Source organism: Gallinula chloropus (assembly GCF_964237585.1).
Source record: "Gallinula chloropus genome assembly, chromosome: 29".
Lineage (NCBI taxonomy): Eukaryota > Metazoa > Chordata > Aves > Gruiformes > Rallidae > Gallinula > Gallinula chloropus.
In genome coordinates this window covers 2,577,799-2,596,095 of record NC_140114.1, presented here as the reverse complement: position 1 = coordinate 2,596,095, position 18,297 = coordinate 2,577,799, and the positions used below count along the sequence as shown (strand labels likewise).

The 18,297-nt window shown below is 55.3% G+C and overlaps 2 protein-coding genes across 3 annotated transcripts; both read left to right on the top strand.

Moving 5' to 3' along the window:
• Positions 1 to 466: 466 nt before the first annotated feature.
• On the top strand, positions 467 to 2,681 carry MLLT11 (MLLT11 transcription factor 7 cofactor). Of its 2 annotated transcripts, none has more exons than XM_084276851.1 (2): positions 467 to 572; positions 2,047 to 2,681. In XM_084276851.1, the coding sequence occupies exon 2, from the start codon at positions 2,054 to 2,056 to the stop codon at positions 2,321 to 2,323; it is 270 nt and encodes an 89-aa protein (XP_084132977.1). In that variant the 5' UTR covers positions 467 to 572; positions 2,047 to 2,053; the 3' UTR covers positions 2,324 to 2,681. The 2 variants fall into 2 exon arrangements, with proteins under 2 accessions (XP_084132977.1, XP_084132978.1); XM_084276852.1 differs by lacking the exon at positions 467 to 572 and adding an exon at positions 1,109 to 1,126.
• Positions 2,682 to 4,759: 2,078 nt separating this feature from the next.
• GABPB2 (GA binding protein transcription factor subunit beta 2) lies at positions 4,760 to 16,111 on the top strand. Its single transcript, XM_084276850.1, has 9 exons — positions 4,760 to 4,771; positions 6,276 to 6,338; positions 6,449 to 6,591; positions 8,220 to 8,387; positions 8,480 to 8,674; positions 8,926 to 9,070; positions 12,822 to 13,007; positions 14,166 to 14,290; positions 15,036 to 16,111. Exons 3-9 carry the CDS (start codon positions 6,484 to 6,486, stop codon positions 15,294 to 15,296), a joined length of 1,188 nt encoding a protein of 395 aa, XP_084132976.1. The 5' UTR covers positions 4,760 to 4,771; positions 6,276 to 6,338; positions 6,449 to 6,483; the 3' UTR covers positions 15,297 to 16,111.
• The last annotated feature ends 2,186 nt before the right edge of the window (positions 16,112 to 18,297 follow it).

Genomic DNA, 18,297 nt, shown 5'->3' with positions numbered 1-18,297 from the left:
CCACAGAAAACCCCACAACCCCCACCCCTTACCTGGGTCCTTTTGCACCAAACCTCCCCGTGTTTGATTCCCAAAGTGCCCTCCTACAGCCCCAGGTCTGGGGGTACCGCAGCACCCCATTTCTGTGCCCGCAGCTAGAAAGAAATCCTTGCCAATCTCCCCGGAGGCTGAGAATGATCCGTTATCCCCCCCAAAAAATCCTGAGCTGCAGGCTGCAGGAGTGAATCAGGAATCGCTGCGGGAGAGATCTCCCCCCGCCCCAGCCCCGCCTTGGGGGTCCAGCGCTCAGGATCCCCTCCTGCGCTCCTGCGCATCCTCCTCTGCCGTCCCCACCCTCTCTGGAGCGGGGGGGGGGGGCTGAGCCGCTGACTCATCTGCCCATCCATCCGTCCCCCCCCCCTCCCCGAAGAAGGGGAGTTCATCCAGCGCTTGGAGGGGCTGCATTGCAGACCCAGGCAGCCAGCAGACAAAAGCGACGCTGCGACGCCCGTGGCTTCCCAGCACAAAGAGCCCAACCGGCACCGAGTCCGTCCGTCCATCCATCCATCCATCCACCCAGCCCTCCCCAGCAGGTAAGGGATGGCGGGGTGGAGAACGAGAGGATGCTGGTTTGCTTTTTCTGGGAGAGATTTGGGTGGAGGGAGGCATCAGCACCCCTGAGGTGCTGATTATTTTGGGGTGGGGGGCGCACGCACATGAGTAACAAGCAGCGGGGGGTGAAGGATCAAGGTGGCTTTGCCTGCAGCGGATGAGCATCCCACGCTGGTCCAGGAGGGATGCTCTTCCTGAGGGGTGACAGGCGATGCAGCAGCTTTATTCCCCCCACCCCCCCGCCGCGATTTTTTTCCTGGATATTTGATTTGTTAATTTCTTGCCCCTTTTCCCCCCCTTTGAAGCTTTTAAATCCATTGTCCACACCATCCGCCACCCTAAGATAATTCACCGCTGTTGTGTGGCAAGATCCCCAGGGATGAGGCTATTTCAAAGCACCGCGGCTCAGTTTACCCTGGGGGGGGGAGTGACACAGGAGCCTTTCATAGCCTCTGAGCTACATCAGGACTCTTAAATTTAGCAGCCGGTCACCCCTCATCGCGTGGCTGGGGAGCGAGGGAGGGCGTGATCCAAGGTATGTCTGAATCATCCCTCAGGATTCCCGTTCCCAGGGCTTCAAACGGGGCGATGGGCAGGAAAAGAGGGATATTTTGGGTCAGCGGTTGGGTATTTTTTCCCCCTCCCCGACCTCCAAAGGCAGGAGGGTGAGTGACATAACTCTGCCAGGGAGAAGAAGCAAGGCGGTGACTCAGCTACGGGGGAGAAGCTGAGAGCCATGTCCAACCCTCCTGTTCTTTCCCAATTCCCTGTGGATGCGGGTGGGGTTTTGCGGGAGGGGCTCTGCGGCACGGCGCGGCACAGGGGGATGGATGGTGTGTGGCACGGCGGGATGGCAAAGGCGCAGCAGGGTGGGTGGGGTGCGATGGCAACGCCGAGAGATGCTCCTTCCAGCCCTTTCTAGAAGGTTCCAATCCTGGTCCCCTGGGGCAAGGTGATGCTGTGAGGGCTGGAGACCCCTCACACACACTGCCTGCACCATGGAGGGCTCAGCGCAGGGAAGGGTGAGACCCTCTTGCAGGGTCTGGCAGAGTGGAGGTGGGAGTGGCCCATCGCTGCTCCCCACTGATGCCCCCCACACACCCCCAGGCATCGAGGAGCCCGGGAGGGATGCAGGGAGATGCAGTTGGGAAGGGGCGAGGCCCTTTTCTTCCCCCTTTGTGAGATGGGGAAACTGAGGCACAGGGTGGCAAGCCCCATTGCACACCCCTCCAAACCCCACCTCAGAGAAGGGGTAGTGACCAAGGCTGTGTGGCAGTGGCAGGGCTCAAGTCTGCAGCTACAGTCAAACCTCCTTGACACCATGCTATATTTTTTTTTGGGGGGGGGGGATTGGTCAATATTCAACACTTGGGAGTTTCAGCCACTTTGGGGCAGCTGCCTGTGCCTCTGGTAGAGCTTTTCTCCTCCTCTTCTCTCCCCTCACCCCCTTCACAGCCTGAAAATGCTGGACACCATCAGCAGCCAGTACGACTCCTTCATCTACTGGAGGATGCCGATCCCGCGGCTGGACATGGCAGAGCTGGAAGGGCTGGGGCTCAGCGACGTGGCCCTCTACAAACCCAAAGGAGGGCTGGGCAAGCTCACCGGTGAGCGGGACCAGGTCAGCCAGGACATCTCGGAAGAAGAGGACAGTCTGCTGCAGTTCAATAGCTTTAACTTCTGGAGAGCTCCCATCGCCAGCATTAGCGCCTTAGATTTCGATCTGATCTGAAGCCCTCCCCTCTGCCCCTCCTCATGCCCCCCTCTCCCTCTCTGCTAGGCATGCAAGGGTTTGGTTTTGTTGTCGGTTTGGAGGTTGGTTGGGTTTGTTTTGTTCCTGGGCAGTTCTTGACACCGTTCATTAACTCAGTGGTTCACCCCAGCCCCGGCAGTGCCACGCTCCCCACAAAGCTTCCAGCTTGCTCTATTTTTCCTCCCCCTTTTCTTCCCTTCTTCCAGCAGCACTGGAAACCCCCACGCTGGTACAAGCAGGGTGTGACAGCACTGGGGGGGGCGCAGATGGGAGGGGAGGGGGCAGGAATAGACACCCCATCACCCCACATCCACATGCCAGGGGGTGCAGGAGGTGCTGGGGGGCTTCTACCAGTACCCCACGCCCTGCGGCCGTGGGTGTCCGTGTGCTCCAGGACGGGTGCCTGAGCTCATTTCTCAGGTCCTTTTTTAAGAAACTCATTTGTTGCCAGGGGAGAGGCACAGGACTGATGTAAATCGCCTTCATTTAGCTGAAAGCATCATCCCTGCTCCTCTCCCAGGGATGCAGAGACCCCTCTTGCACTCTCCTGGCCCAGTTTCTCCGACAGCCGCTTCATTCCTTCATCTTCCCCTCGGATAACCAAGGTGGAGGAGGCAGGGATGTGCCCAGGACATGAGCACAAAGCTCTTTCTTGAAAGAAATCACCTCTTTGAGGCTTGTGTCTTGAGCACAAGCAGGAGAAATGATGGCCAGGAGGGTAACTACACATGGAAATGCTCCAATGCTGCTTGTGGGGGGGTCAAGGCTGGATGTTCTCTGCCTGAAATTTGATTTTTCTCCTATTTTTTTTAATCCCTTGTGTACTTTACCCCAGGTGTGATGTCCGACTGGGACAGAGGATGGGCACATTGTGAGGTCTGGATGGGTAACAGGGGCTGAGCTGAGAGATACGATGGAGAATTTAGTTTGAGTTCTGATTTCCCACCCAATTTTAATCAACTGCTTTAAAAATAACAACAAAAAACACAATTGCTGCATTCACCCAGGTGGAAGCCTTGTGCTTTCCTCAGGGAGGTTTTCACCTCACACGGGCTGAGGTTTGTTTCTGAGCATCATCTAAAAATGGAGAGAAAAAACCCCAAAACAGCCCTGAACAACTTTTTGGCTTTGAAACATTTTTCCCACACACAATAGTATTATTCCTGGAAGAGCGAATGTGACTGGATTCTCTTGAATAAGGGTTTTTTTGGGTTGATTTTCGTGATCTGGAGCATTTTGAAACTGCCCTAAGAGTTGTGCGGGAAGGGGGGAAGCACATGGCTGGAGGTAAGCTGAGGCAGCACTTCAAATGTGCCCCCAGAAAGGCAAATATTGGGAAAAAATCTGCATTCTGTAACCAAACTGGAGCGTAGCTCTCCTGTAACCTCCAGAAACAGCCCAGCCTGCCTGTTTTGAGCCACTCATGTTAAACCAGAGGTGAAATATGTAAACTCTCCCTCCCAAGGCTGCTTGACTGCTGCGCACACGGCTGGGACAACCCACGGGAGGAGTATTTATTATGAGACTTTAAATAAAACAATTTAAAATCCTACACATTCCTGCGGGCCCTTGAGAACAAAAAAGCAATCCACGTCCTTTCCGTAGGTTGACCTTAAATCATTTTAGATCTGAGGCGAGAAACACGCGCCCAGGCAAAGCCCACGGAGGATTTCAGTGGCAAAGCAGCCAAGTTTAAGGGATTATTTCAATTTGAGAAAGTCGAGAGTGTTCTTTAAACGCCGGGTTCTCCAGAGCTGGGGGGGAACACCCCAGAGGGAGCCCTGGATGCCAGTGTGGCTTTCGCCTCAGGCACCATGAGGGGGTGAGGCAACAGAGAGGGGAGCTTTGGCACCCTGAGGGAGGCCCAACGCCAGGTGGGGAGGCACTAAGAGGAGCAGACGGGCGCTGTCTTTATTTTAGATAGTTTCACACACAAATATATGATAAATAGAGAGGCAGAGAGGCACAGAAACACCTCAGGGAGGCGCTACCACCTCTAGGCAAGCACCGCCGCGGCCGCCCTTTTATACTTGGCGCCTAAACGCCTCTGCCGGAACTAACTGCAGAGCCGCCTCACCGCCATCCGCTCAAGCGCTACGCTTCCGCGAGAGAAAACACTCCCCTTTCAGGGCTCCCTTCGCGCCGCCCGCTGTCCTTCTGCAGGCCACTGGGCGGGGAGGCGATCGGGGGAAAAAAGGGGGAATCTGCAAACCCTTCCCGCACCCCCTGCGAGAGAGGGCGGGGAAGCTTCACACCCTGCACTCCGCGGACTCTTTAGTTGCCGCCGCGGTATCCTTCCGCCCACCCCCCCCCAGCTTCCGCGTCGGCCATTTCGTGCGGGCGCGGCGGGAGGGGCGGAGCGAGGGGCGGTGTTGGCGCCGGGAGCGGCCGCGGGGCTTTGTGGGCGGGGGGGTCCCGAGCTGCCGTGTGAGTGGGGCCGGGGGCTGGCGGGGAGGGGGCGGACCCCGTGAGGGGCGGTCCTGGGGCTGAGGAACAGGGGGGAGGAGAGGGGAGGGGGGGATCCCTGTGATGGAGTGGCGCCGGTGGCCGGTCCGGAGGGAGCTGTGTGCGGGAGGGGGGGGTGTCCCTGCCCCGGGGGGAGCGGTGAGGGGGCCGGAGCCCTCTCAGGGGCAGCCGCGGAGGTGAAAGAGCCTCCTGGCTGCACCAGGGAGGGCGGCTCGGGGGGGGGGGGGCGGCGCTGAGGCAGCTCTGCAGAGCTGCACCCCCCACTTCCCGCCTCACAGGCTGCTCGGGGGGGGCTGGCGGGTCTGGGGAGCGGCTCCCCCGCTTCCTCTGCCGGCAGCGTAGGGGCGCTGGGCTGCTGCCAGGCTGGGGATAGGGAATAACCTAGAGAGAAGCTGGGCAGGAGCCTCAGTCCTTCCCCCAGCATCGTCGGGGAAGGGCGCGGGCAATGCCTGAGAGGCCTCGGCTCCCTGTGAGGCGAGGGAGGAACGTGGGTGGGTTGTGTTCATGCTCCAGCTTCTCCTTCAGACACACGCCCGGAGGGGTGAATTCCTGCCTTGCAAATGCTTACTGTGCTGCTTAACTGTGAATTCGAGGGTTCAGCATAACGCCTGGTGCCCGGAAAGCCAGTGGGAACATCTAAAAACCATCCTCTGTCCCTCGTGAAGTGAGAAAGGGGGGGAGGGGAAAACCCAACCAACCCCAACTGGGAAGTCCTCAAAGGCATGTGGTAGTCAAACAGATGCAGCATGAGAAGTGCATCAAAGGTCCTGCTGTTGGTCTCTGAGCATCAGGTGTCGCCTGTAGTAACCTCACAGCAGGAAAAGGCTGCAGCTGCAGCACAGCCTGGGAAGGGAGATGTGTTTGTGACAGGATGGGCACAGCATCCCGATGAGATGTAGGGGGCGAGGGCTGCTGCTTGGCTTCACTTGAGGGGCTTGCTCACACAGGGTGGGATGTTCCTCTTGAAAGAGCAGGGAATGAGAGGGACAGAGGGCTTTGCCATTAACTCATACAGCTGTAGCTGAAGGGGGGAACAGTCGAGTGCTGTTGGAATCGGGTCAGGCTGGGTGCTGTGCTGCCCCTTTGCACAGACCTTGGTTTGCAGCCGCTCTCTGAAGGTCGTGCCTGGGCGAACGGGTGGATGTTGACAAGACTGGCACAGCAGCAGGACCCTGTCCTTGAGAGAAAGGCCAGTTTACTGTTGCTGTGGTTATGCTGTGCTTTATGTACTTGGAACAAGCACTGCTGTCCAGGACCAGCTTTTTCTCACCTTGAAGAAGTCACAGGACTTAACCAATGTTTTGTTTTGCCCTCCACCAGCAGAGAACAGGGGTAGTTCCCCCACGCTTAGCTGTTGGTACTGGGCTCAGAGTGCCTTGGGGATTAAATCCTGTTCTTGAAGCAATTTAAATATCAAAATGACATTGTGCAAGGAGTGGGAACAGCTTTGCCCTGGCTTTTACAGGTTCTGCTCCTGGAACTGGATCCACATGGGCCAGTCTCCGTGTCGGTGCGCGGCGCTGTTGAGGTGAGCGGGATGTCGTGGGGGCTGTGGTGTACCTTGGCTGCACAGCGCTTTTAAAACACCCCTCCCTCACTGCCCTTTGCCTGCTTGGCTTTGGTTTCTTGCTTTTAAAGCAGCTCCTGGCAAATACTGGTGCCCATGTGTGAAGATGTCCTTAGTGGAGCTAGGGAAGAGGCTGCTGGAGGCGGCTCGCAAGGGCGAAGATGACGAAGTGAGGAAGCTGATGGCAAACGGGGCTCCCTTCACCACCGACTGGGTATGCTGGGGGGACAGGGCAGGGGTGTCTGTGTGGAGCAGGGTGGTGTGTGAGCTCAGGGCTGAACTGTATGAGCACAAGTGGAAATGGGAGCAGTGCAGGGCTCGCATCTCTGGGCTTGTGTGGCAGAGCAGGCTCCCCATGAAGCACTGCAACCAGCAGAGGCTTCCTCAGGCAAAGGTGAATTGGGGTTTGTGTGAAGATTGAGCTCTGCTTCATGCAGGAGAGCACAGCCCTGAGCACTGTGCTGTGTATCTGAGGAGATAAATGAGGAGCCAAGTCGAGGTGGAAGGACTGTTAAACTTCTCAGGAGTAGGAAGTTCTGTGAGAATGCTTTATTTAATGCTTTAAACTTTCTCAGTCGATACACCTCTTTGGGGCTTGTTTATGTTGCCTTAAAAAAACCCCATGAAACCCTAAAGAGAAGCCAGCCCCCCCTGGGTTGGAAAGGAAATAAAAGGTGTAGTGAAACCCAAGAGTGATGGTGGGATGACCAGGGAACAGCGAGTGAGCCATTGGTTGCCATTTCCTGGCACCAGTTGCCTTTATTCCTGAGCTTCCCAGTCTGCTCACTCCTGAGTGTCTGAGGTGGAGTTGACTGTGACTCCTGAGTGTCTGAGGTGGAGTTGACTGTGGCCACAGGCAGCAGAGCCCTTTTCTGACAGCAAAGTTCCCTGCCTGGTACCAAAGCTGCTCTGCTGTGGTGGGGAGCAGCAGCGTGGAGGTGCTGAGGGCTGAGTAACCCCTCTGAATTGCCAAGTGTCAGGTGTTGCACTTGGGCTGGGAGAATCCCAGACACAGACTGGGAGAAGAGCTTCTTGAGAGTAGCCCTGCTGAGAAGGACTTGGGGATTGTGGTGGGTGAGAAGCTTGACATGAGCCAGCAGTGGCTCTTGCAGCTCTCAAGGCCAATGGTATCCTGGCTCCATCAGCAGAGGGGTGGCAGCAGGGACAGGGAGGGGATTGTCCCTCTCTGCTCTGCCCTCCTGAGGCCCCATCTGGAGTCCTGTGTCCAGAGCTGGGGCCCCCAATACAAGAAGGATGTGGAACTGTTGGAGAGGGTTCAGAGGAGCCACAAGGATGATTAGAGGGCTGGAGCACCTGCCCTACAAAGAGAGGCTGAGGGAGCTGGGCTGGTTCAGCCTGGAGAAGAGAAGGCTGTGGGGGGACCTCATTGCAGCCTTCCAGTCCCTGAAGGGAGCTTAAAGCAGGAGGGGATTCAACTTTTTAAAAGAGCAGATAATGGCAGGACAAGGGGGAATGGACTAAAGCTAAAGGAGGGAAGGGTTAGATTAGATATTAGGGGGAAGTTTTTTTACAGAGTGGTGAGGTGCTGGAACAGGCTGCCCAGAGAGGGGGTGGGTGCCCCATCCCTGGGGGTGTCCAAGGCCAGGTTGGATGGGGCCCTGGGCAACCTTGTGTAGCTCCAGGCCTGGAGGTTGGTGTCCCTGCCTGTGGCAGGGGGTTGGAGCTCTGGGACCCTTGGGGTCCCTTCCAACCCTGGCAGGGGGGTTGGAGCTCTGTGACCCTCGGGGTTCCTTCCAACCCTGGCAGGGGGGATGGAGCTCTGGGACCCTTGGGGTCCCTCCCAACCCAGCCCATTCTATGATTCTATGTATTCCTGTGCAGCTTGGGACGTCACCACTCCACCTGGCTGCCCAGCATGGCCACTACTCCACAGCTGAAGTGCTGCTCAGGGCTGGTGTCAGCAGAGACGCCCGGACAAAAGTGGACCGGACGCCGCTGCACATGGCTGCAGCCGATGGACACACTCACATCGTGGAGCTGCTGATCAGGGTGAGCACAGGTCTGGATCCTGTGGGGCTCAGGGGTGACACTGGGGCTGTGGAGAGGTGGGGTGCAGAGACCTGTAACCCTGTTCCTTTCAGAATGGGGCTGATGTGAATGCCAAGGACATGCTGAAAATGACAGCGCTGCACTGGGCGACGGAGCACAACCACCGGGACATCGTGGAGCTGCTCCTGCGCTACGGGGCCGATGCCCACGCCTCCAGCAAGTTTGACAAGTCACCTTTTGATATTGCTTTGGACAAGAACAATCTGGAGACTGTGGTCATCCTACAGGTGGGTTGAGGAAGGAGAAATCTGCTGGTGATTCTCTGATCTGTGCTCGAGCCAGGGGGGATCCTGTTGTGTCCGACGGGATCGCTTGCAGAGGGCACTAGAAATAGGGAGGTGGATGAGGTTTTATGGTCACACATCTTGCTTTAGCTGCCAGATGTATGTGCTGGTGTTGTCACAGCAGAGAGAAATATTCTGCCTCTCAAATGTTTCAAGGGTGGCCAATGTATGCCTGACTTCCCTCCCTTTCCTAGGAAGCGATGCAGAACCAGGCTCACCCAGAGGGAACGGATCCCATCACCAGCACCGTGACTCTCACCTCACCCTTCGACCTTACGCCGGAGGAAATTCTCAACATCACTAATCTCATCTCCTCAGCAAACACCAAAGCAACCTCAGGTAAGGCTTTAACGGCCTTGAGTGGGAAGGTCTTGATAGAGCAGCTGAGGCTGCTTACCAGAAGAGGGCAGATGGTCCTTTCACAGAGGAGAAGTGGTGAAATCCAGCCAGACACACCCAACTACTGCTTCCTGCCCCAGAGTGTTTTTGCCAGAAAGGTAATGAAGCAGATTGCTCACTGTTGTAAATATAAAGGCGGTTCCAGTGTGAGTAGCAGAGCTCTGCTGAGCTCAGGTCTCTGAGAGCTTGAGAAAATGGATTTGGCTGATTGCAACAGAGGAATAAGGAGAATTATTGCCTGTGCCAAGCCCTGAGCACTGCAGAGTGTTTGGGGAACGGTCTGCTTTGTTCTTCACTGGCTGCAAGAGCTGAATGGCTGTTTTGCTGTGTGTAAATGCCCAGTAAGGAAACTGCAGCGTAGGTGGGGTTCCTGGATGTGTAGATTGCTCCTTATTTCTTCTGCCCTACATGTTAGATGGAAATAATTAAGTTCCTCATTGTTCTCTGAGCTTTATTTTGCTGGGAGAAATGCTTTTAAGTGAAGTCTGTGTGTGAATTCTTTCTGTCACTCCAGTTTGCATCATAACTTGATAATAACTTGAATTTTGTGAGTTTGGGGAAATCTAAACCACTGTTTCTTTTCAGCCTCAAGGAGGCTACTAAATAGGAGTTTTGTGAAGCTGGTTGGCCTCATCCTGCAAACACTTCTGCTTGTGAGTAATTCTTTGCTTAGTGGGGCTGCTCACATGCTGAGTGTGTGTGTGTTGGCCAGAGAGTGCTTTGACAGTCCTGGGTACCCAGTTCTGCCGTGTCCACAGACCTCTACCTGGAGCTGTGAGGCACTGATAAACCCTCATCCAGAAGAGGAGTGACCCAAAGTGTGCCTCTCCCTGCTGTCACTGGCACAGAACACCTTCAGTCAGGGATTTTCCACGAGCTGAGAGGGACACAGGACTTGGGAATGTTGTACGCTGGTTGGCGTCACGGACCCGGCACTGCTTGGAAGCCAGGTGGGAATCCCAGGGGCTGTGAGAAAGCTGCCAGGTTCCAACTTAAACACACTCACAGCCTGTTCAGACGTTCTGTTTCCCCTCCTCTGTCCCTCTGACGTGGCAATCGGCCCTGTCCCCTCTCTGTTTCACTGAACGTGGTGGGGGTGCCTGGCCCGGGCTGCGCTCCAGAGGAGCTCTTGGCACCAGCCTCGTAAATCCCATCTCGCAGCAGCCCTGCCTCGTGTGTCCTGCAGCCTAATCGCCTTTCTCAGTGCCACAGCGCGGCGGGGGCTTATTGTCCACGTGTGCCCGGACTAAAATACCCTGGGTTTTCCTCCCCACGGCATCAGGCACCGGCAGGAGCTGGGCAGCAGGAAAGCAGCCGGTGACTCCTGCTTCCGGCCACATCAGAGTTGGTTTATTTTCCTCGTTTCCCACAAGAGGGCATCAGGAGCGTTCCTTCCTTCTAACACCTTCTCTTAACACTCAGGGCTAATGGTTTTCCTTACCTCTCTGAAATTCTCTATGAATTCAAGAGCTTTTTAAAGGGGAACAAGTATCTTGAGCAGGTGTGAGAAGCTCTGCTTACCAGCTGCTCAAAACAGCCCCTGGGCCAGCGGTGCTTCCACTGGCTGAGCTGGGTGTCAGTGAGCAGGAGAAAAGAGGTTGCAAGAGTTAAGGCAGGAAAACTTTACATGAACTTTCCTTTGTGTGCCTGTAATCTGTTTATCTACTGTCAGTGAGGTACAGGATCTCATTTTTTTTCTTCTTTTAAGAGGAATTGTGGGTTATAGGCACCGAGTTTGCGCCCGTTTAGTTAATTTCCTGTTCCATTCTTGTTAACTCTGCCTTTGAATAGGAACTACTATGGTCAATTGGAGGAAGAAACATTGTTTTTTGGAACCCAGAACACTTGTTTATCTCACTCAAATCAATACCCCCTTGCAGTAACCCCTGATCTCTCCCTCACTGAGCATGAGAGGGGCGGAAGAAAGGACCTGCCTGCCCAGTGCACTGAAATCCAGTGAGAACCATATAGCCAGTTTCTGCACAGGAGCAGAACTGCCTCATGCAGGAACGTCTGGGCTGTGAAGAAACACTGCAGACTGTACTTGGAGCTACTCCCAGCTGAGGGAGACTTTGGGTGCTGTGACTTGCTCCTAATCCTTAACGAGTTTAACTCAAGCCTCCAGGTTTTGCAAGCTGCAGCCCGAGGTGAAGCCGAGTAGCTCCCTGTGCAGCAGCCCCTCTGCACATCACCCCAGCAGCCAGGCTCAGCACGGCCCTGGGTGTCAGCAGGCAGCACCCTCCAGCTTGAGAAGCTGGCCACGTCTCCGCACCGCAGCTGGGCTGCCTGCAGACAGCCTGCCTTCTGTAGCTCTGGAACAAAGGCAGAGCTGAGGGGGGCAGGTTCACTCTTCTCTTTGTGCAGGGGTTGGGAAATGGTTCAGTATTTGCTTGAAATGTGGTTAAAATGAGCGTTAACGTGTTGGGAGTGGGTACAGCCCATCTCAAAGCAGGACCCCAAGCCCTGTTCAGAGGTTCTCATGAAAAATGATCCACCTTCCTTTCTCCCCTGAGCCCAGAGAGCCCTTTGTACCTGGTGCTTTCCAGCTCCAGCAGAGACACGTGAAGGGGAATCTGCTCAGGGGTTGATTCAAATGTGTGTAGTTCTGATTGAGTAACTTGTGAGGAAATGGAAGGAACTTTGGGATGTGGAGGTGAAGTTGCAGCACGTCTCACCCTGGCATCACACCATACTCAGGACATACTTTAATTGAATATATGCAGAGAAATAAATACTTGCTTGAGAAGGAAATTGCCTGAAATGTTTCCTGTCCCCAGCCTGCTGTAAAATGTGGGTAGTTAAATGATGTTTCCAGTCTCTTGAGGCTCTGGTAACTTCTCTCAGGAAAGGTTTGGGCGGTTTTTGTGGCTGGGGGTTCCTCATGATCCTTCATCATGTGTTTCTAGAACGTAACGCTTGACCTTTAATTAACTTCAGATTTAGGGATTTGATAAAGTTAAAAGTTTATATGGTCCTTTCACCTTGGGCTTCATTTATTCTCCCCCAAAGCTGAGTGTTTTTCCTGGAATCAGGAGATGAGCAGTTTGACTTCTTCCAGTTGCTGGTGCCACCGCGCCGATTCCTTGACCCGCGGCGCTGGCGCTTCCCTCCCCGGCGCCCGGCGCACGCAGCAGGTCACATCCCCTCTGTTTCCTGCCCTGGCAACGTGTGCTGGGAGCAGGATGCAGCCAAATGCTCACAGTCCTGGCGACTCCTGTGAGCCCTTGAGTCACACACAGGGAGTTTGGGACCGGGCTGTGCTCATCAGGCCAGACCCACCAGCCTTCTCGTGCTCCCCGGGCCAGGCGCACGGACGGGGCTCTGGAGGCACCCAGGGAGTTTTGATGTGGTTTGTCTGTGTTAGAGCTGGGGAAGGGGGATGGAAGGAAACTCTGCAGAGCCAGTTCTGCTTAACAGCTGCCTCCAGATCTGGCTTTTAAATGTAATTAATGTGCTGTGTGCCAGTATTTATTAATTTACACAGAAAATGCTGGGTTTTCTCTAAAACACGTTTTGTGGGGTGTATTATCTTCCCCCTACTAAGACTTACTGAGCCTATTTCCAGATTGTTTCTCCTGAGGAGCTGTCCCAGCAGTCTCCAGCTGTGCACCTGAGCCTTTTCACTAGACATCAGTTCTGTTCTGGGCAGGGAGAAGGAATTGCTGACTTCTTTGGCACTTTCTCCCTCCAGGTAACGCAGAGGAGACAGCGGAAGCCAACTCTGTGGACTCTGCCCTGCAAGAGGTGGTCAGCAGCAGAGAGCAGCACGTCATCGCCATCGTAACAGACAACAGTGCCCTGGGCAGCCTGCACACCCACATCCCCACCAGCAGCCTCAGCCAGCCCTTCATCCTGACCGTGCAGGATGGGCAGCAAGGTGAGGAGGAGCTGAGCTGGGCAGGAGCACAACAACTGCTGCCCGTGGCTGGTGCCATCCTGCTCTGGTGTGATGGATCTGTACCTGCTGGGCTCCAGGAGGGGTTAAAATACCCCTGGGGCTGGGGTCAGTGGTAAAGCTCCCAGCACCTTGTTTGTACCTCCACACACACTCCTGCTGCTACACTTGTGAAGGCCTTTGGTAGGTCAGTGTGGGAGGAGAAGTGCCCTTGTCTCTGGTGCCTTTCCCTGCTGGTGAGCTTCCCAGGAGTAAATCACTCCACTGATGGGACTGCAACAGGCTGCCTTTAGCAATCCTCCTTTGATCTTATAAAACTTGGTGTTAGCCCATTAATAGCTGCATAAATAGGCCTTTTCCTCCCCTAACTCCAGTTATGCTGCCCAGGGCAATCTGCTCTATCAGCTTCACAGGGCAGATGGAAATCAGATGGAACAGGGCAGAGCTCCAGAGAGCTCCTACAGGGAACATCAGCCAGTCCCTTCAGCATCTCCCAGAGATTGTTTGGTGCAGAAGAAGAGGATGAGCAGCAGAGCAGCCCTCCTGCAGCACAAGAGGAGTGTGAGAGGCTGCACCAATCCTGTCTGCTTTAGTACCTCATGAGTTTCTACAGCCGTTAAGTGTTCTGAATTATCTGCCAAACTACTACAAACAATTCCTGGCTTGCAGCCTGCTCTTAGTCTGAGGGAGACAAAGGGAGAACTGTTGAGGTGGTGCTGCCTTCCGTAGCTCACGTGGTGCCTTTCTCCTCCTCAGCTGGCCAGATTCTTGCTCCTGGCTTCCCGAAGTGAGACCCGTGTTCGCAGATTTAACCTGTGTTTGTTCTCTGGAGTGTTTCCAGCTCTTAAAGCTGATTGAGAGCTCAGCCAGGGGGACCATGGGCTGGGAAGTTTTGAGAGGAGCTTTCTGTTCCTCTTGCTTAGCCTGTCTGTTAAAGGCACTAACGAGCCATCGGAAGGATGAGCTTTTACCTCTCTTTTCTAAGGTGCAAATCTGACTTTGGGTTCTGTCAGCCCCGGTGTGAAATTCTCAAGCACTCCAGGGCCCTGCTGATGCTCTGCCTGGAGCCAAGTGTTTCAGGCAGCATCTGTGCCAAGGCACATCTCACACTGTGTAACTTCTCACCTTTTCATTTGTCAGTTTTGACTGTACCTGCTGGTCAGGTGGGAGGAGAGACTCTTACTGAAGGTAAAGATGAGGAGGAGAAGCCACTGGTGAAGAAACCAAAAGTGGAACAAGATGCAGATGACTCCAAGGATGACAAGGTAGATACTCCTGCTTGTAACTTACCCTGTGTCCTGCATGTTTCTCTGCTGAGTTGGGGGTATCAGGCTCCTGCTCTGCCAAAGCTGAACAAAGGGAACAGGAACGGGCTGCACACTGCTGGAGGGTGGCTCAGAGCTGCCCTGCTCCTCCTGCACATGTGCCTGCCTTAGTGCTGGAGGGGAATGGTGCTCAGTCCAGCGTGGGCAGGGGGAAGGAGACAGCTAAACCCACCTGTTGCTGTTCTGCCTGTGCTGGAGCTGCAGCTCAGGGGGTTTGGATGAACAGTCCTCCCGTTCTGAGATTGTTCAGGGTTTCCTGTGGAAGCCTGACACAGGCTGGGTGCAGTCACAGCTCTTCCTACAGCAGCTGTAACCACTCCTGTCACTCTGTTGGGGAGGAAGAACGTTCCTCTCAGTCTCCTCTCAGCTTTTCAGCACTAGTACTGCTCCATTTTCCTTGCGCCGTAGTTACACCCGCTCCCATACTGTGAAATCCACCTTGGTGTGATGACATGTACCTTCCCAGCCCACCTGCCTGGCACCGTGGGGCACCTGCCACCCACTTTGTGCCTCCCCAGGGCCCAGTTGCCACCAGTAACCTGTGGCAAGGCAGCTGAACTCAACCCAGAGAGGTTTCTAGCACCGCCGTAGAGCATTTGGCTTCTGCAGCTCGAGCTGCTGGCACAGCCCTTTGCGCTGCAGGTTGGGCCTCCAGCCTGGGCTCTCTCCACTTGTATTCCCCTAGGACAGAGCTGAAAGGGAGATGCTACAGCAGCAGCTGCAGGAGGCAAACAGGAAGACTCAGGAGTATCTCAGCCAGCTCATGAGGAAGGAGCAGGAGGCTGAGCAGTACCGCCTGAAGCTGGCAGCCATGGCCAGCCAGCTGCCCCACGGCCAGGACATTGCTGGGGCAGACCCAGTCCTGGTCACCTCAGGAGACACCAAGGAACCCATGCTGGAGGTGGATCAGCCCACAGATATGGCTGTGGAGACTCTCACCTCCTAGTCCTCAGCCACTGCCCAAGGAAAATTGCTTGCTTGTGATTGTTGTGTTGTTGTTGTTAAATAAGGTGCTGTTGCCAAGTGGTGTAGGGTGAGCAGAGGGCTGTTGTCAGAGCTGCTCTGTCACCAGGGGCAGAAGCTTCTCCAGCTGCTCACACCCTTGCTCTGCTTCCAGCTCGGTGCTGGATGGTGCTTGTAGAGCTCAGCCTTGGGACTGGAAGCTTTTTCTACAGCTCTGTAGGCAGTGAGCGACCTGCCGGCGTACGTGGTGACGTCAACACCGGCACTGCTGGAGTGGAACACAGATACCTCATTGCCAAAGCAGCTGGTGAGAGCCCTGAGCTGCCTGGATCACAGCACTGAGAGCAGGCTGCCCACAGTAACCTGTGAAGTCGAGGGGCTGGATCTGCACCTTCAGGACAAGGAGACTCTTGGGGTGTTTGTTACCTTCAAAGTCTTCTGAAGCCTGGAGGGGATTTCTCCTTTCAGCCAGAAAGGGAACTCGGTGACTTCCAAACCCAGCCAATCTTTACTGGTGGAGGCAACTTCAATGCAAGGGCCAAGCCTGGGCTGGACACCTGTCAGCTGGAGCGTTGCAGGATATCAGGGAATACCAGGCTTGGCCTTCTCTCTCTCAGGAGCAGCATTGGGGAGCTCTCCTCAGGCCCCTGAGTTCCCTGAGGGCAGCGGTGTCAGCTCCTCACAGAGCTCCACACGCGGCGGCTCCGAGACAGCCTGGGGGTCGAGCTGTCCCTGGAGATACACGTGTTACTCTTTTGTTACTAAACAGTTTTTATTATTAAAGATGCTCAGACCTTTTCTAACAAGCAGCTGATCTTGTTACTGAAGCGATCTGGGAGGGGGCTGGCTTTTTGTTTGTCCCTTTGCTCTGTCTAGGGATCTGTTGGGTACAGCTCAGGGCTTCCAGCGCAGCGGGGAGCTGCTGGGTATGGAGCTCCACAGCAGAAGATTGTCAGGTGGAGCTCAGAAAAATACCCTGAACAGGGGAAATTTAGAAAAATCCCAGAAGTGGGGTGCAGAAGGAGCTCCAGCTGGGCTGCCCCCTGCACACATCATCTGGCAGGACAAACCTGGGCTCTCTCAGCCCGTAGCTTGTGGGTGTGGGGTTGTTTGGGGCTTTTTGCCTTGGTTTCCTAACAGCTGGTGGTATTCAAGGTGACAACTCGATTTCTGGTCACTGTGTTGTGCTTTTCCCTGTCATTTCCACGTGTGCCCAAGCAGGCAGCTTTCCCTGGGTCCAGGGCCTGTCCCTGGGAAGGTTCCTTTCCATGTCTTGACGTTGGAGACGTGACAGGGGCTGGTGAGTTCCTCAGGGCATGAACGTGTGGTTGTGGCTCTGAAAGAACTTCTCACCCTGATTTCCATCCTCAACCCAGTGGGTTCCTGGCAGTTGGGCTGGGAGGGGAGGTGGGATCTGCCAAAATCCCAGCGTGGCAGCGTCCTGCCGGTCGGGTTCACCACGAGCGGGAGGAGAGGAAGGTGTCTGTGCCTGTTCCTGCAGAGGCTCTGCAATCCAAGTGCCTTTATTTATAACCAGTGTAGCCACATTTATAAACAAAACTCTTTTTGAACCTTTTTCCACGAAGGTTTTTGAAGAAGGCTTTAATGATTATTTGTTATGGATTTGTTTGGAGAGGCTCCGTCGTTCCCGGTCACTGCTGGGCTCAGCGGCTCCTCACTGACATCCAGCACAAGGCTCTGCTCTTGTGTTCTCTGAAGCATTGAAATTTGGGTCTTGTTTGAGCTGAAAATTGGTGTCAGAGGATCTGAGAGGTGATGAGAGTGAATCCAGGCAGGTTCTTGGATGCCCAGGAGCGGTTATGGATGCACAGGGATGCTGCCAGCTGGGCTCTCACCTTCCGCCTGCAGTTGGCACCGGCTGTTGGTGAAGGGGAAGCGCTGGCAGCTGGAGGGGTGATAAACGCTGTGCTGTGCCTCTCCCCCCTGCTCCATCCTGCCCCTGCCAAAAAGCCCCTTGGGCTGCCAACCAAACTTCCCCTCCAGGAGGGGAGGGAGGAGGGAAGGGAGAAGAAAGCCCGTGGTGCTCTCCGTGGCTGGGTTGGAAGCAGATAAAGCAGCAGTGTTCTCCCCGCTTCGCTGGCAGGGGGTGTCACACGTTAGGGTTATTTTTAGCAGGACTCGTGGATGGGGCTGAACAAAGCTGAGGAGAATTCACTCTGCCCAGCGTTGAGGAGGAGTTCAAACCCAGTCCTGTCCTCTGCTCCTCCACAGAGAAGGGTTGGAGGGTTTTAAGCTGAGACCAGCGGGTTTTGGGTCGCGGCGCAGCCGGCTGTGGCTGCGGAGGGTAAATAACCTCCCACCGGTGTCCCTCAGGGTTCTGCTGCCTCAGGGCTTTTCCCACCCACGTCTTCTCCATCCTCACGCTGTTTCCACTGGGTTTGTGAGGTTTAAAGGCAGGACAAGCCCTTTGCTTGCCCAGGCTGTGCTGGGAGCAGCCCTGCTCCCCCTCCACCCACACCTCCAGCCCCACTCCCCCTCTGCTGCCAGCCTGGGCTAGCACCCACTCTCCCTTCCCATGCCTGGGAGAGGATGGGAGAATCCCGACCCACTGCCCCAGCACAGGAGTTGTGGTCCTGACTGGAGGAGCTGGTGTGGTGCTGATGGAACCAGTTTGATTTAGATCAGATGTGTTTCCCTCTTGTTTCCAGTCCCCGGCTCTGAGCAGCTCCCAGTGTCCCTGGGTGGGAAGCAGGGCCCTGTGGATTGGGGAGGTCATGGAAATGGGAACTGGATCCTCTCCAGAGGGAATAACCAACCCTGGGGGTTAAGCTGAGCGTGGCCCTGGAGCCATCCCAGTCCATGCCCCCCTGCTGCCCCCTGGTTCTTGGTCCCAAATCGGATTATTTCTTCAATCTGGCCTTTCCCAGGTCACCGTCCCCATGCCAGGCAGGGCCAGGCTGTTTGTCACAGGGTACACTGCTGCCTCCCAGCAGCGGGACCCCTGCAGCCCCCCCAGCACTGCC

Bases quoted from the DNA above. Each gene is read 5' to 3' on its own strand.
- MLLT11 (XM_084276851.1), top strand. From the start codon at position 2,054: ATGCTGGACACCATCAGCAGCCAGTACGACTCCTTCATCTACTGGAGG.
- GABPB2 (XM_084276850.1), top strand. From the start codon at position 6,484: ATGTCCTTAGTGGAGCTAGGGAAGAGGCTGCTGGAGGCGGCTCGCAAG. The intron at 6,592-8,219 runs GTATGCTGGGGG...ATTCCTGTGCAG, and splicing joins CTCCCTTCACCACCGACTGG to CTTGGGACGTCACCACTCCA. The intron at 13,008-14,165 runs GTGAGGAGGAGC...TTCATTTGTCAG, and splicing joins CGTGCAGGATGGGCAGCAAG to TTTTGACTGTACCTGCTGGT.